Here is a 17,115-nt window from a genome sequence, read left to right on the forward strand (position 1 = left end):
CACTCGTCAGAGAGGCGTCGCGCTGGTTTTGAATCTATGTTTTCAAAACGCGATGATGTTGTCAATCTGCCTCAGTATTTTAACACATAGCTTTATACCTAAACGTGATCCGTTTTAATAATGCGAGCTTTATTTATTCAACAAAATACCAATAATAAAAGCCGTAACTATCTCATCATGGTCTCCATCCATACAAATTCACTACCAACGGTTTGGCCAGCAGATGTCGCCATTTTTGTTGTATCGAAAAGTAAACAATTTTCAACACCATTCCTTCATAGTAAGTCAGTGCTTCAGAAAGCTTCCACCGTCACTAGTTATCCTAAGTTTCCTTCGATAGTGTTTAAAAAACTTTGTGAAAAACTACCGGTTGTTTTTTTTTTATCACCATGGGTGCTTGTGACACGACGTCACATCAATTCACGCTCATTAAGGATGAATTACGTTCCTGCTACGCCGCCCAGCTCTGGAACGTTCTACCAGCGGGCTGCGGCACCGCCTACCTACCAGAAGATTGACACGATCGAAAACCAATCATCAGACAGGAGTGAAACAACCACACAGTGGCGCTATCCTCCAGCCTAAATAATGAAGACTGAACAAACTTTCTTTATATGAGAAATATTTTAAACATGATGCATTCAGCCAGGCATTTATTGTTATTGTTTGAAAGTAAACGACTTTGCAATAAGAAAATATAGGCCTGTATTACATATTACTACAGGTTTGACCCGATAAGTAGCTTGATCTCCAGCCTTAAAGAAATGTCAGGCTCTATAATGACCAGAAATGCGACACCATGTTTGGGTCCAATTCTAACAAAGGTCCATTATAGTTTTGTATGTTGAGTAAATCTGGACTATAATAGCTGATTTTACACATGACATTAATACCCAGAATAAAGTATATTGTGTGTTATGGATATGAAATCATATTGCTGCATTTTTTGTGAGGCAAGGCAAGTTTATTTGTATAGCACATTTCAACAACAAGGCAATTCAAAGTGCTTTACATAAAACATAAAAGCAACATAGGGCAATTTAAAAAGACATTTAAATACTATTAAAAGAGTTAAATAGAAAATAAAAACAAGATAATAAATAATAATATATCTTTATTTATATAGCACTTATCAAAACAAAGTTACAAAGTGCTTCACATAGCAAGCAAATAACACATAAAACAAATAAATAAAACACAGTAGTAATAGAATAAAAATATTAAAACAGATAAAGATAAAAAAGGAGAGTAAAAGTTACAGTCCTGTGTTAGAAATGAATCATTATTTGATTTAATAAAAGCTGTGGCAAACAGAAAAGTCTTCAGTCTTGATTTAAAAGAACTGAGAGTTGCAGCAGACCTGCAGTTTTCTGGGAGTTTGTTCCAGATATATGGTGCATAAAAACTAAACGCTGCTTCTCCATGTTTAGTTTTTAAGCAGACCTGTCCCAGACGACCTGAGAGGTCTGGACGGTTCATAACGTAGCAGAAGATCAGAAATGTACTTTGGCCCTAAACCTTTCAGTGCTTTATAAACCAACAGCAGTATTTTGAAATCAGTTATTTGACAGACAGGAAGCCAGTGTAAAGACCTCAGAACTGGAGTGATGTGATCCATTTTCTTGGTCTTAGTGGGGACTCGAGCCGCAGATCAATCAGCTGCAGCTGTCTGAACAATTTTTTAGGGAGACCTGTAAAGACACCGTTACAGTAGTCGAGTCAACTGAAGATAAATGCATGGACAAGTTTTTCCAAATCCTGCTGAGACATAAGTCCTTTAATCCTAGATATATTCTTAAGGTGATAGTAGGCTGACTTTGTAATTGTCTCAATGTGGCTGTTGAAATTCAGATCTGACTCCAGGACTACACCAAGATTTCTGTCTTGGTTTGTGGTTTTTAACATTACTGACTGAAGCTGAGCGCTGACTTTTAATTGTTCTTCTTTGGCTCCAAAAACAATTACTTCAGTTTTATCTTTGTTTAAATTAAGATAATTCTGGTAGTATTTTGTTGTTTTCCATAATCTGAGCCAGTGGGAGCATGTGGATGTTAAATAGAAGATGCCCCAGAATAGAGCCTAGGGGTACTCCACATGTAATCTTCATCTGCTCAGATGTGTAATTACCTATAGACACAAGGTAGTCCCTGTCACGTAGGATTCAAACCAGTTTAATGCTGTGGCAGAAAGTCCCACCCAGTTTTCCAGTCGGTTTAGTAATATGTTGTGGTAAACCATGTCGAAAGCAGCACTGAGATCCAGCAATACCAAGACTGAAATACCGCCACTGTCTGTGTTTAAGTGGATGTGACTGAAGTGTGCTGTGGTGTGCTTGAAAACCTGACTGGAAGACATCAAAAAAGTTTAATGTCAAGAAGCTGTTCAGCTGTTAAGAAAGTGAGGATCATTTGTAAATTCCCTGAAAAATTTCTTATTTTGTCCAGCTGCAGTTTGATAGAAAATTTTAGATATTAGGAAATGATCTCCCTGCCAAATCATGGACATGTTACAGTGAGTCAAAGTATTCCTCCAGCACAGATAAGAAACTAGAGCATGTATGGGCAGAAAAGCAAAGATCAAAGAAAGCGGAGAGCTACAACCAAACCCCAGGCAGGAAGGGGGGCTGAGACAAGCCCACAGTCCCACAGGGAAGATTTACATTCCTACGATTGTTGATGGAGATGGAGGTCTGCAAACCTGCCTGGCCTCATTCACACCTCTTCTGCAGGTCACGCTCACATATATATCTTATATCATTAGGAACATGATAATGTCTGTGTCTGACACACAGTTTCTCATTAATGTCTGAGGTTCAGGTTAATGCCTGTGCATATAATGTAAGCTTTCGGCTTTTATTATTATAACAGAGAGCAAAAAACTAGGTAAGTGATTTATTTTCTGAACTTGTCCTGAGACCTTTACCTGATATACAGAAAGCATCACAGTTTTGGTTTCATATATTCAATGCAGAGACGTTGACACGGGCATTGACACCCTGAAGTAGTCTAAATTGACGTTCTCTCCTTTTAACAAGCATCATGCACATCTGATGCAAAAATCCAAACAATAAGCATGTCACAAATGCAAATAAAACCTGCTGTGTTAGTGTAGACTTAATTTGCATTAGGAAACCACCTCAGACACACCAAACCATGGGATCTGGCTGGAAAACTGAACTAACACTGCCTTACAAAGGCCTTATTTGTACATTCAAATTCTCCCAGGGGTGTAATGTTAATACTATGGCATGGTATGAAGTTTGGACAGTTTTTACAGTCTAAATTAACCGTCTAAGACACACCAGCACCAGCAAACCTCTTTTACATGCTATTGGATGAACAGGACCTGTCAGAGCGCACTTTCTGAACTGTAGCATGTATTTTACAGGAATCTAGACATTTGCCATTAAAAAGAACCATAGTTATTCCTAATCATAAAGAAAATGTCTGTCTGGCTGCCTGTAGAATCCTTCAGGGGTACCATTAAAAATAAATAAAAGTAGGATAAGATTATCATAAAGTCACTACTGCCACAAATCTGAAAATCAGTTTCATTAGTATAGATATGAGCACTGTAGTAGGATTGAAAAAAGTTAGTCAATTAAGTAATTAGCTGATTGATATAAAATGAATCTGCGACCATTTACTTTATCAGATAATTGTTAAAGTCATTTTCTTAAACTAATATTAACTCATATTTGGATTCTTAGTCTGATAAACAAACAATTTGAATATGTCACCTTGGATGTGTATTTTTCATGAATTGACATCATTATATAGACAAAACGATAGATCAATTAATCAGGAAAATAATCAGCAGATTAATCGATGGGGAAATTAATTGTCGGTTGCATACTGAGCCCACTGAACAGTGACCAGTATCTTAGTCCCTTTGAAGTACTTGTATTTTACTTGAGTATTTACATTTTCTGCTACTTTGTACTTCTACTGCACTACATTTCAGAGGGAAACATTGTACATTTTATTCCATTACATTCATCTGACAGCTGTAGCTACTTGTTACTTTACAGATTAAGATTTTACATACAAAACATGTCATCTTAGAAATATGATGCATTGTTTTAGATTAAACTACCCAACAGTATATAAAGTAGCCACTATTAGCTTCACATCCACCAGCTGCAACATTAAAAGGCTGCCTACACAGTAATGCATCAGTAATAATCCAATAATATAACAATCTAATATAATTAATACTATTATTTGGGGCTGCAATTAACAATTATTTTCATTATCGATTAGTGTGCCGATTATTTCCTCGACTAGTCGGTTAATGCTGACTATAATTCCCCAGAAATCAAAGTGGCTTCTGCAAATTCCATGTTATTGAGGTTACTATCACATTATGACAAAGATAAGCAGCAAATTCTCACATTTAAAAAGGTGGAACCTGGGAAAGTTTGGCTTTTCACCGAGAAAAGTGACTGAAATGATTAATTGGTTATCAAAATAGTGGATTAATAGATCAGTCGGTTCAGCTGTACTTTCCTGAGGTACATTTTGTTGCAAAGACTTGTGTCTTGTAGGTTTACTTAAGTGAAATCATGAATGACGTTTACTTGTGGTGGAGTAATTTAACAATAAAATATTGATACTTTTACTCAAGTGAAAGATCTCTTGTTCCATCAACCACATTAGTCAGACATTTCATATTATTGCCATGAAACAAGTTTTATCCAACAGCAAACGTGAGAGGCGCCACTGAGAAGAACACAAGTGGAGCTCGAGGAGGATAATTTAGACATTAGATAACAAAGACAGTACATCAGGTTAGTAAAGGGGCGTGGCCGCTGGTAGCTTCCAGGCACATTCATGGTTTGGTCGACTGGCGGAGAGTGGGAGAGAGTGCTGCGCTGCGGAGGAGGGAGGGAGGGAGGGAGAGAGAGGAGGAGGAACTACTGGACGAAAAAAAAGTTAAAGTAAAAATGGCTTCCTTGTCTTTGGAGTCTACAGAACAATCTGAGAACAGCCCAGAGGAGCCAACGGCAACGGAGCCCAAAGAAGAGAAAGATCCGGTGCAAGTTTCGGAACAATTACTCCAAAGTTTCCAAAAGTCGGCTCTGAGTTTTTCCACTGACCAAGTATCATGTCTATGCGAGGCCCTTCTGCAGGCGGGCAATGCGGATCGCCTGTGGAGATTTCTATCCACCATACCTCCTTCGTCCGAGCTGCTACGTGGCAACGAGACCCTGTTGAAGGCCCAGGCACTGGTGGCTTTCCACCGGGAAGAATTCAAGGAGCTGTACGCGATCCTGGAGAGCCACGACTTCCACCCGTCTAACCATGGGTTCCTGCAGGACCTGTACCTGAGAGCCCGCTATAAGGAGGCGGAGAGGTCCAGGGGCCGCAGCCTGGGCGCAGTGGACAAGTACCGGCTCAGGAAGAAGTTCCCCCTGCCCAAAACTATCTGGGACGGAGAGGAGACCGTGTACTGCTTCAAAGAGAAGTCCCGAAATGCCCTGAAAGAGTGCTATAAGAGCAACAGGTACCCCACTCCGGACGAGAAGAAAAACCTGGCCAAAGTCACCGGACTGTCCCTCACACAGGTCAGCAACTGGTTCAAGAACCGCAGGCAGAGGGACAGGACCCCATCCGGGACCCACAGCAAAAGGCAAGACCAGCAACACACTTATTGCATTTATCTAGTCTTTATGGATTAAGTTAGGTGGAATTCAAAAGTCATAATCTAAACTTTCCTTTGTTTATTTAAGAGCGGCTTGTTCCTTGATGTTTATAACACCGACGATTACGATCAGAATAGTCACTGAAACTACCAGACCAAACCTTAAAGGTAAACAAAGACCTGTAGGCCTACACAGGGCAGCATAGAGAGACTGTGCACACATTCAGCTATAAAGTAACAAAACTAACAACAGAAAACAGTGCATCAAGTGAGAAGATGGGCAGAGGAGCTGACTTTTTGACAGCAGTAAAGCCACACAGGTCTGAGACCAGGAGCATGTTGCTTTGTTATGAAATGTGAGATCCAGGCGCCCATCATGGCTCAAGTTTCCTGAAACGCTGCACCGCTGCGTAGGGCCTGCAGGGTGACAGAGGTTAGAGTAAAAGCTTGGACTAGGGAAGGTGGGGGTGGTAAACAGAAAAAAAGAAATCCTCTTAAGTTGCTTTCACACAGGCTGAAATCTCAGAGTTTTACAGCCACTATTTCACGGGGGGGGGGGGGGGGGTCCACATTGTGAGGAGATAAGAGAGAATACAGCAGACTTATCTTATCAGACTTGAGGGTTTGTGGTGGTCTGGCAGACAGTCAATCTGTATGGTCGACGGGCTGCACACATTAATCAAGGACAGGCCCTAAAGGAGTTTCCAGGAATCTGATCCAGCTTCCTGTCTGCACAGAGACTTTTATACTGATCCACTGCAGAATATATGGCTGGCTTTGTAGATAGGATTTGTAAAGATGACCAGAAAAGGATGAGATGGATTACTAATAATACTGAATGGTGGGTATCTTTCATATCACAAGTTAACCACTTAAAAAGCTATAAAACACACAAGGTGGGCAAACAAAAAAAAACACTTATCATTAATTTGAATATAAACATGCAAACATTTTTCATTTCTAGTGTACTTTTCCCAGATGTTGCATTTATAAGTTTATTTTTAAATTGATTGCTGTCTCTAATGACAGATTTTATCATGAAAGTGTTACTTATGCAAATCTTGTCACACAAATTACTTACTGGTATGTCATCACCTTTAAATAGCCTGATAACATTATTTTTAATTATTCACCAGAGAGAGGGCATGTTTGTAAACAGTGCAAATGTATCAGAGTTGGCTAAAAGACAACTAAAATAGTACATTTAAATAATATTTATAAAATGGCCATTAAAATATTGAACAGTTATTCAAATATTTTGCACATATAGTACAGGGAGGATATTGTTTGTCTGAAAATCTCTAGACTGTTTTTGTAAACCAGAAATGATTATGTACAATAACTTTAAATGTCCTACTGAGATGCACTTCAAAACATGAGGTACGTGTGGTGGTGAGACAAAATATCATGTTTACTTTTTCACAGAAATATCTGTTTAACATCTGTTTTGGAGCCTGAAGTTAGTGCTGCAAGACATTACATACTAAAATTAGATTAGATTGAACTTTATTGTCATTGCACAGAGTACAGGTGTGAGACAACGAAAAATAACGTATCCTCAATTAAACAATTGTAAGTGCATCTTCCAAACTGTTCTTAATTTTGTTCAACACATTTCACACATACTGCATTTCTTGGGTGAATTACATTTTTGAGAATGGGTTACTTTTGAGCAGGTAAAAAAATCATAAAGTATGTCGACATTACTGCAAAACAAAATGCAAATTTCCATGCTTTCTCATGTCAATGTGAATTTCAACCCTCCTACACACTCCAGCAATTTCAAACTCTACTACTGTGACTGAGAGTTAAATAAATAAATAAATCAATTCTCAGAACAAAATCAAGGTCAAAAATGGTGTTGAACAACCAGATGCAAGATCATGCAAGACGAAGCCTGATGAAGACTCTGTATGGCTGAAATGTTGCTTTTTCGGTATAATGGAGTTTGGGAGTTACAATCCAGTGCGCAGATACCCTGTTTTTTCCTGTTAATTTATCAAACTCTTAATTCTGTTTATTAAGGACATATATATTTATTTGTGGGTAAAATGTAGTCCCAGAACAGAAATCAAAGGAAGGATGAGATGCGTCAAGACTTTTTGGGGGGTCTTGGTCCATTTGTGCGCAAGGTTGACCTCAAAACATTTGTATTGTACAGCTTTGAGCTGTAGAAACATAGAGCAACAATAAAATTGCTCCACCACCTAATGTCATTAGCTCAAAGCATTTAACGGATTAGGAAATTACAAAGGGAAGCGGTAGCGCGTTCAATTGACCCATTTATTTTTCCTCTGTTCCAGTGAGTCTGATGGGAACCACAGCACCGAAGACGAGGCAAGCCCCATGGACGACACCCCTGACAAACCAGAGGAGGCTGTTGGCTCCACAGCGTCCATCATCTCCCTCTCTGCTGTCCCCTGTAGCACAGGAGGCCAGCTCATCCTCAACGGCTCCGGTGGCTTCCTCGCAGCCTCTCAGTCGTTACTTCTTAATGGAAATTCCCTGATCTCCAGTACTGGTGCTGGTGTCATAATTAACGGGCTAAGCTTGGGCGATTGCCAGACAGTCACATTGAGTCCTGTTGCTACCAACTCTCCTTTGATACTGAACGGGGCTCAGGTGATAACCAAACCTAGTATCGGTGTGCAGCAAGCAGTTTCTGTGGCAGAGCAGGAGGTTTCAGCCATGGAGGCCAAGACAAGCAGTCTTCCAGCAGTTGTTCTTAGCACTAACACCACACCAGTCTCAAACCCTCCGTCCATCATCTCTCTTCCTCTGCAAACCAAGACAGGCAGTGGCAATGCAATGGATTTCATCAGTGTCCCTGATTCAGAGGGCCAGACAGTATCTTCCTCCTCTTCATCTTTATCCCCCTCCTCACCAACTCTGTCTACTCCAACCAGTCTCCCCTCACTAGTCCTAACACAAAACACCGAACACCAGGAGTCCCTCACCCTCCCGGCCTCTATGTCTTCTGCAGGCATGGTAATCTCCAGTTCTGCCATGTCTCTCTCCAGTCAGCAAGGGGAGTATGTTGTCTTTGCCACTGCTGGCTCCCAGTTAAACCCTTGTAGCTCTGTGGTTTCCTCCACCCCTCAGGTCTTTTCTCTGCCCCAGGTTGTGCCTTCCATCCAGGGTATACCAGTATCCCAGCTGGTCCAGCACTCCTCAGGAGCCCAGGTGTCCCAGTGTCCTCAGTTGGTCCCAGTATCCCCCCTCACCTCGCCAGCTCCTCCGTTCCAAAGCCAGACAGTGAACACAGGCAACAGACTGGCACAACACCAGCAGGATGCTTCGACAAGTCTGCCTGAAGGTGCCACAACCATAGTCTCTATCGCACAGCTTAACAACCATCAGTTCCCGCAGCGAACGGCACAGCAACTGGGGGACCAAACCACAAACTCCACACCCGGCAAAATCCAGGTCCCACAGGTTATTTCCATCTCTTCCCCGACACAAGTAGTCCCAGTCCCCCAGGCCAAAGGCCCGACACCAGCACAGTTAGTCCCCCTCTCCATGCCTCAGCTGGTCCCGGTCTCCTCCATCCAAACTTCTTCCAGCATCTCTTTCCCCCAAGTGGTACCTGCCAGTCCTTCTCTCTCCATCCCCTCTGCTGGAGTTCCCTTACAGATCCTGACTTCAGCTCCTGCAGCTGCAGGGGTCGCACAGGGTCCTCTCAGGATAAACCAGCTGAGGCCCATTCAGAGTGTAGGTTCCCCAGCCAGTGTGGCCCCTGGTGTGCAGCTCCTCAACTCTGGGATCATTCAGCTGCCCCCTGCTCCTCCAGGTACTCTGAATTAGATATTTGCAAGTGTAGCAAGCAGAGCTGAAACCATTAGTCGACCGACAGAAAATGCAACTGTTTTGATAATTGATTAAGCGTTTTGATAATTTTTCAAGCAAAATTGCCAAAAACTCACAGCTTCCAGCCTCTCAAATGAGATGATTTGATGTTTTTCTTTGTCATATATGATACTAAACTGAATATCTTTGGGATTTGGACTATTGGTCAGATACAACAGGAAATTTTAAGACGTGAACTTGGCATTTTTCACTATTTTTTGATATTATATAGACTAAGAGACTAATCGAGACAATAATCGGCCAATTAATCGACAATGAAAATAATACTTGCATTCGTAATAACAAGTTTATGCATTAATAATCTGTATATGGCAACTGTTTAATTGTTTGACTTAATGTTTTATTTTTTTCAGAGCCAATCTAAGTAACAAGTATTTCATTACATGGATTAGCTGATGCAGAGTCACTTGATACAAGTAATTGTTAAATTACCGGTAGTTGGTGATACATTTCTTAATAAATCGCTTATTTATTTGATCCATAAAATGTTAGAAAATAATGAAAAATGCCCATCAAAGTTTACTATAGCCCAAGGTGTTGTCGTCATGTTTCTTGTTTTGTCTTACCATCAGTCCAAAACCTACATGTATTCATTTTATTTTGACACATTAAACAAAGAAAAGCAGAAAACCTACACAAGTGATGAGCTTGAACCACAGAATATTTGGCATTTTTGCTTAAAAAATATTGTAACAATAAATCGATTTATCAAAATAAAAATGTTATTGTTTCAGTTTTAAAATATTTTCATTAATATTTGTCAAATACGTTTATTAATACAGTAGGCAATTTTATCCATTACACTGTAACACAACACACCCAAGAAACTATGCCTCAAAAAACTGAACAAATATATTCTGACACAAAACAGTGGAGCATCTGTAACTGTAGAAAGTTAAGGAAAAGATCAGATTGTAATACACACATCAATTTAAAAAATTAAAATAAACAGAATACCAAGACAAGATTAATGCCTGATTGACAGATTCTTCCCTACAGCAAATTTTTATTGTGTAAAACACGTTATTATAAGTATTGGTCTGTAAATTAACTTGCTGCCTCCACGTATGAGCAGTAAAGAGCTGTATTGGTGCTGATAATGATGCTACATCTCATGCTGGTGCGCCTCCTGATTGAATGTTGTCACACAGTCTTGATTGCTGTCAATTTATCATTTACCACCACTGTAGGTAACCTTCTCCTCGGTGGAAGCCCCTACCTGAGCGTCCAGCAAGGCAAGCTGATCCTGACCATCCCAGCGGGCATTCAACTCACCAGTTTGCCCCTGAAACCAGTCCACGAGGCTTCACCCATCTCTGCTAATGGAGTGAGTCCCATTCTCACCCCCTCCACCCCTCTTGTAGCCTCCCAGCCATTAACCACCTCAGGCCCGACCCCCAGTGGCCTCACATCATCTCCCCTAAACTTCATCAACTCGTCTCCACTATACTGTGCTCCAGAGAGTGGGACACCTGCCGTCCCCTCCCCTCATACGCTGGACCATTCAGTCACTCCCACAACGCCAAACACTCTTACTCCAGAAAGTATGCTTACCCTCAGTCCCATGTACAGTGGAGTGACACCCAACTCCCAGTTGTCCCAACCAGCCTGGAGCCCCGTGCCGCTCTCCACTTCAACTAGTCTGACTCTGTTTGATGTACGCGGCAAGGGGGACCTACCTGTAGACCCAGCTTTGTTAGGTCTACCTGGAGGAGAGTCGCTGCTCCTGGGAAGCCCCTCGTCAGAGCAGGACGTGGAAGCCAACTCAGCACTGGGGAATCCAGAGGAGCTGGACGGGGACTCCAAGATTCTTACTCAGCTCCAGTCTGTCCCTGTGGATGATGAGCTGGGCTTGTAGGCTGTTTACGTTGCTGTTTGGCAACCCCAAGTCTCTAAAAACAAAAGCAATGAAGCATACAGTAGGTTACAGACTCTGCTGTTTGTTTTTTATGTGATCTAAAAGATTTTATTCCACATTGTCAATCCTCTAAGACCCAAATGTCTTTTACAATATCTTTAGGTTCTGACATGTATACCGTTGTGGTCTTAGCTGGCACTTTTGAGATAAATCCTCTGCAGTTCTATTCCACATGGATGGGCAGGGTTATATGTGACGTTCACCTCTGCTGATTCAACAACAGAATATTCCTCTGGGTTTTGCCTGAGAATTTTGAATGTTAGAGGGTTTTTTGTTTTGTTTTTTTGCTAAAATCCGTGCGTGCCTTACCTGTTTTATCAGATCCAGACAGAATAACTAACACATATTAGTCTGCTTGGCCCAGTTACAGGTCCTGGTGTAAAAAAAGAAAAACTATATTATGCAAGATGTCATGGCTTTGCCTATTCTCTCAGCTCTTCTTTGCAGTTTTGTGGACTGCAGACTAAGTTCAGCTGTACTTGGAAAAGGTATCTGGGATTTGTATTGGCAGTAGAAGTAGTTTGTTGTGGATTCTCCACAGTAACTATACACCGGACTATCTGGCAAAGGCATAAATCTACAAATAGTTGAGCATTGCCTGCCTGTCCAGAACTCAGAGTTTCAGGATGTTGGTTTTCTTTCTCTTGTTCTCAGCCTCAATATATTATTCTACCAACACTCCAGGAATATAGTGAAGTTTATATTCTTCACAAACAGAACTGAGTTGAGTTGGTTGAGTTTTATGTGAAACCGTTGGAATTTGTTTTCTTCAACCATTATTACTCCATAGCTTCGAGGGCTATAAAACAGTGTTTTATTGCTACAAGTTCCTGAAGTCTGGCTTGAAACATGCAGCCTGACTGCATTTTATCAGTAAACTGTTTTAAATTACTTTCTGCAGTTTTCAAGTGAGAATGCTGCACTCCATTAGTAAAAATATAACACAGGAAATAAAAGGGTCTATACTCCTATGCAATGCATGTTTAGCTCTTTATAGGACACTATGTGGCACAATGGCTGAGTTGAAAAGCCAGTACACTTGGGAGATGAGAAAAAGCTTTTAAATACTGAGCTTTTAAATGAAGCATGACACTAAAACGTTGCTGTGATCCCACTTAGTGATATTTTTGTTCATCAAATGCATCCAAAATCTCTGTTTGTTGATCTTGATAAGTGCCTTATTTTAAAGCTTACATGTTCAATGTTTTTGAAAAACTGTTTTTACAATTGCTATATACCCGACCAAATTTTGGGATTCATTTTATGGACATTTCTAGATCTGTTTGATCTCCATTGAAACATAATGTGACCGTTTTGGTTGCATAGTCACAGCTTGATCTCCTGTTTTTGTATATTTTGCACCTTTCATTCACACAATGTTTACGCTGCGCTGCCGTGCTGTTATGACAGTGCTTGGACTCATATTCTGTTCTGACATTTCCATTTCTTTCTTAATTCAACCGCAATAATCCCCACTTGACAGAATGGCTAAAGAGGTAAATCAGAAAACAGGATCCTGATGAAGTCTGTCGTAAATTGATGGATCAGCACCTTCAATTTAAACTTCAGAATCCCCATCGTCATATGAGCTTTCCACTGTCATAACACAGTTAGCGGTCAAACTTTTGGCCAATTATGGTACACAAAAAAACACTTCAGTGTCGCATCTAGTTACAATAATGGCCTTTGTGTTCTGTGTTGTTTTTATTAGTATGTTTGTTGTTTGTCTTTTTTGTGCATTTAATCTATTTAAAGCATGTATCGGTTTCTAGTTTTAATGGAAAGAAAATGAGTCCTTGTGGAAAAATAGGAAATTATATTCATTTTCACTTAGAAGGTCACATTGTTGTGCAAACTGAGGTTTTACAATCTTAGACTACAGGTATTAAATCAGTTTTGATGGCAGATAGGTCATTGAAATACAGTAGGTCACCCCTTGTTAATAAAATTTTCACTTGTTCCCAGTATATTATTAAATGGCTTTGACAAATCAATTTTAATTTTAATTTTGCTGAACATTTAAATTAGTTATGGGTAAAGGGAAATGTGTTTATGGAAAATATGGTAGCCTGCGTTTGTTTATATGAGCCATTTCTTACCAAAGTATGTAGACATTAAAGCCTCTGGGCTTACGCACATTTGTACCCCTGTTTGTTTGTAGCCTGGGATATGTTTTTACTCCCTCCTACCTGACGCATGACGTGTATGACTCCAGATTTAACCAAAGATAATGTATTTTGATGGACTTTTTGATAGTTTTGAAAGGGATCATTTGTGTCGGTCGTTCAAAGGTTCTTGTTTTCTCATTTTTGTATTCAAATGCATTCTATTTTTTATATTACATAATATTGTAATAAACTACATTTACAAAAAGGTTTGGTGTTTGTGTTCTCGTCGCATTTGTGAAGTGTGAATTATTGTTAGCACTCAAACTATTTGTCACAGGATTTTGCTTCTAATTTGGCAAGAAAATTTTATTTAAATTTTCTTTCTGCATGGCAAAACCCTCCTACTCTCTCGCGGTGGGTGAATGTCAATACAATAGCAAAGCTCCAAAATGTGTGTGAGCGTGTGTATGCTTGTGTTTGTACAGGAGGAGAATATATGGTGTGTTGTTATAACCCTGATGGTCTCAGGTTACCTGTGATTTGATTCTGCCGGGGCATGATGAGTAATGATAAACACACATGCACGTTCACTTAGATTTTGTTCATCCACAGACAAGCCACAATGCTCCGCAGAGGCTTCGGCTCTCTCCAGTACAAACTTAAGAGGAGTTGTTAGAAGATATCTTTGGTTCAACTTACATCTCGGGACTGTTTTGGAGCCACCATCCTGTTTCCACAGCAATGATCTTTACAGCAGAGCAGGTGGCTTGTGTGTGCGAGGTCCTTCTGCAGAGCGGTTACATGGATCGTCTTACTGGGTTCCTCTGCACTCTTCCTCCCTCTCCTTCCCTCTCCTCCTCCTCTCGTTGCCCTGGGGATCTGGAGAGTGTGCTGAAGGCTAAAGCCGCAGTGGCCTTTCACCAGGGCCGCTTCACTGACCTCTACGCCCTGATAGAGGGCTTCCCCTTCTCCCCATGCAGCCACCCACTCCTGCAGCAGCTCTGGCTCAGAGCCCACTACATAGAGGCCGAGAGGCAGAGGGGCCGACCCCTGGGAGCTGTGGGGAAGTATCGCGTAAGGAGAAAGTTCCCTCTACCACACACCATCTGGGACGGAGAGGAGACCAGCTACTGTTTCAAGGTAGGCAAAATGTTATTTTATCAAAAATGTGCTCCCCATGTGTTGTTTAGCTTTTGGTACGTGCTACATTGTATTGACTTTTGAATTTTGATTAGCTGTGAAACTATCAGTAAAGGAGATGGTCTAACACCAACAGACAGGCAGACTGGAAAGGCCAGTGGTATAAAGTATCTAAGTACATTTACTCAGATGTACTTACTGTGAGTACAGCTTTATGCTACTTGTATTATACTTGAGTATCTTATGCTACTTTATACTTCAACTCCACCACATTTCAGGGGGAAATATTGTACTGTTTACTACACTATATTTATCTGACATCTATAATTAGCCTATACTTAGTTACTTTGCAGATTCCTCCGCTAAAATATGATTGTTATAGATTAACATACTCAAAAGTAGGCCTAAAGTATATCAATAATAATGATCAAATAAAATTATCTTGAAGGAGCCATTTTTTATAATGAGTACTTTTAATAACTAACATTGCCTACATTTTGCTGGTAGATACTTGTGTACTTTCACTTGAGTAAAATTTTGAATGCAGGACTTTTACTTGAAAGGGAGTATTTTCACACTTTTATTATTTTTTACTTTATTTAAGCATCTGTTTTGACTACTTTTGACCACTAGTTACAATGCTGGAAAAAAGTTAATCACATTTGCTTTAAGGGCTTTGGCCACCGTTATAAAAGAACAATTCATCATGAATAAATGTTGAATGGCAACACATAATTTACACAGGTACTTTAAAAGGTGTTCCAGTTTTTTAATGATAGCACAATTTAGCTACATTGCTAACATCTTGACTTGTATCACCACATAACTCCTCTAACTAAACTTCAGATTTAGCTGGACTCAATTACTCTGGTATTGATAGAGCTGTCCTAATTCTTTGTATGCAGTTGTGTTCATGTTTGACTTTATTTATTTAACTTACTAACAGGAAAAATCTCGGAGTATACTCCGGGAGTGGTACCACCATAAACCGTATCCCTCTACCCGAGACAAGCGCGAGCTCGCGGCAGCCAGCGGCTTGACAACCACACAGGTCAGCAACTGGTTCAAGAACCGCAGGCAGAGGGACCGAACCACGGACGTTACCGGGTCAGTGACGGGGCAGCAGGTCGCTCTCTGGGGAAGTGTCTCATTTTAATCATTTAATTATCTCCTACGTACCAACAGCCAGTTATTTTACAAACATTTCGACATAACACGACTTTCCAACAGGATAAAGTAATAACTAGTCAAGCTGCTGCACTCACCGCAACCAAAGGAAGCGGATGGATACACGGTGACCAAACTAACCGTTGGCGTCTAGTGTCGCGCCATAAACAAAAGGTCTTATGCTTAATTACAATTCATGAGTTATTAATTCACCTACCTATATATACGTTGGGTTAAAAGAGTAACAGCCTCCTATACAAGGCTTGAAGTTTACATTAAATTGATAAGAAATCGATCAAATCCACCGGGTTTGTTGACCGCGGAGGGATATGACGAATGAATCCGACCTGACCATCATCAGACGTTACAGACAAGTTTCTCAACTGATCAGGAGAAAGATAACTTCTCTTCATTTTCCGGTGACCCGATGTAAATATAAATATTAATACAGCACTAACTGGTTTAGTAAAATTATAAGATTAAATTATTACATTTCAAGCACAGATCTCAGTGGCCCATTGATGGTTTTTGGTTTTATTGCCTTTGTTCTTACTGATTTCCTGTTTGAGAGCCCAGGTGTAAAGTAGAAATAGTGGTTTGGCTCAAAAAAGTTATAATTTTTAACTTTCTGTTGCACACACAATGTCTAACTTTACACAGAATAACAGCACCCTCATGTGGTTAAATTAAGACATGATGCAAGATTTAATGTTGGACATCATCAGATACTCATTGCATTTTTCTGCTGTTCCTCATCTCTTCATTCAGTTTCCACATAGCTTGCTCTGGAGGACCCTCAGGAGAAATCTGCCCTTCCTTTGACAACGACTTTTCACCTTCAGGCAGCCCACATCCCCAATACCACTGCCCTCCACCTCCTCCACCCCTCTCTCACCCACCGCCTCCTCTACATCACGTGTCTGGAGGCCTCATTTGAGTCTGCCCCTCAAATGTTTAACTTGTGACTTCTGCTACTTTATTGTTTCCTTTCGATTAGTATAATATATATATAATTAACTGTTTGCTTCTTTTTGAATGTAAAGTCTATTTTCCGGTGTCAGTAAAACAAATACTTTGCAAACCACGACTAGCAGATATTGGACTGTGACTTAAACATATACACAACACCATACAAGCATCATATGGCTGGATTAAATTCAACATACCAGTTCACAGATGTGCTGTAAAGCCCTGGGGTGATATCCACACTTTGGAGGGTCTCTCACTCATCCTTAAACACAATATTCCCACATGGTATCAAAACATTTACAA

General features: G+C 40.4%; 2 protein-coding genes across 3 annotated transcripts; both read left to right on the forward strand.

The window, feature by feature from the left end:
- The first annotated feature begins 4,411 nt into the window (after positions 1 to 4,411).
- On the forward strand, positions 4,412 to 13,802 carry six5 (SIX homeobox 5). The gene is made up of 3 exons (XM_044204050.1): positions 4,412 to 5,631; positions 7,947 to 9,433; positions 10,701 to 13,802. The coding sequence occupies exons 1-3, from the start codon at positions 4,946 to 4,948 to the stop codon at positions 11,366 to 11,368; spliced, it is 2,841 nt and encodes a 946-aa protein (XP_044059985.1). The 5' UTR covers positions 4,412 to 4,945; the 3' UTR covers positions 11,369 to 13,802.
- Positions 13,803 to 14,145: 343 nt separating this feature from the next.
- On the forward strand, positions 14,146 to 16,930 carry six9 (SIX homeobox 9). 2 transcript variants are annotated; one of them, XR_006378749.1, is made up of 3 exons: positions 14,146 to 14,676; positions 15,623 to 16,017; positions 16,612 to 16,741. XR_006378749.1 is itself a non-coding variant. In XM_044204053.1 (3 exons), the coding sequence occupies exons 1-3, from the start codon at positions 14,278 to 14,280 to the stop codon at positions 16,778 to 16,780; spliced, it is 729 nt and encodes a 242-aa protein (XP_044059988.1). In that variant the 5' UTR covers positions 14,146 to 14,277; the 3' UTR covers positions 16,781 to 16,930. The 2 variants fall into 2 exon arrangements, 1 of the variants encoding a protein (XP_044059988.1); XM_044204053.1 differs by having other exon boundaries at positions 15,623 to 15,783; positions 16,612 to 16,930.
- The last annotated feature ends 185 nt before the right edge of the window (positions 16,931 to 17,115 follow it).

The sequence above is a fragment of the Siniperca chuatsi genome, linkage group LG7 (assembly GCF_020085105.1).
Source record: "Siniperca chuatsi isolate FFG_IHB_CAS linkage group LG7, ASM2008510v1, whole genome shotgun sequence".
Classification (NCBI taxonomy): Eukaryota; Metazoa; Chordata; class Actinopteri; order Centrarchiformes; family Sinipercidae; genus Siniperca; species Siniperca chuatsi.

Coding starts and splice junctions, on each gene's coding strand:
- six9 (XM_044204053.1), top strand. CDS start 14,278: ATGATCTTTACAGCAGAGCAGGTGGCTTGTGTGTGCGAGGTCCTTCTG. Junction 14,677..15,622: donor AGACCAGCTACTGTTTCAAG/GTAGGCAAAATG, acceptor ACTTACTAACAG/GAAAAATCTCGGAGTATACT. Junction 15,784..16,611: donor CGAACCACGGACGTTACCGG/GTCAGTGACGGG, acceptor CTCTTCATTCAG/TTTCCACATAGCTTGCTCTG.
- six5 (XM_044204050.1), top strand. CDS start 4,946: ATGGCTTCCTTGTCTTTGGAGTCTACAGAACAATCTGAGAACAGCCCA. Junction 5,632..7,946: donor TCCGGGACCCACAGCAAAAG/GCAAGACCAGCA, acceptor CCTCTGTTCCAG/TGAGTCTGATGGGAACCACA. Junction 9,434..10,700: donor GCTGCCCCCTGCTCCTCCAG/GTACTCTGAATT, acceptor CCACCACTGTAG/GTAACCTTCTCCTCGGTGGA.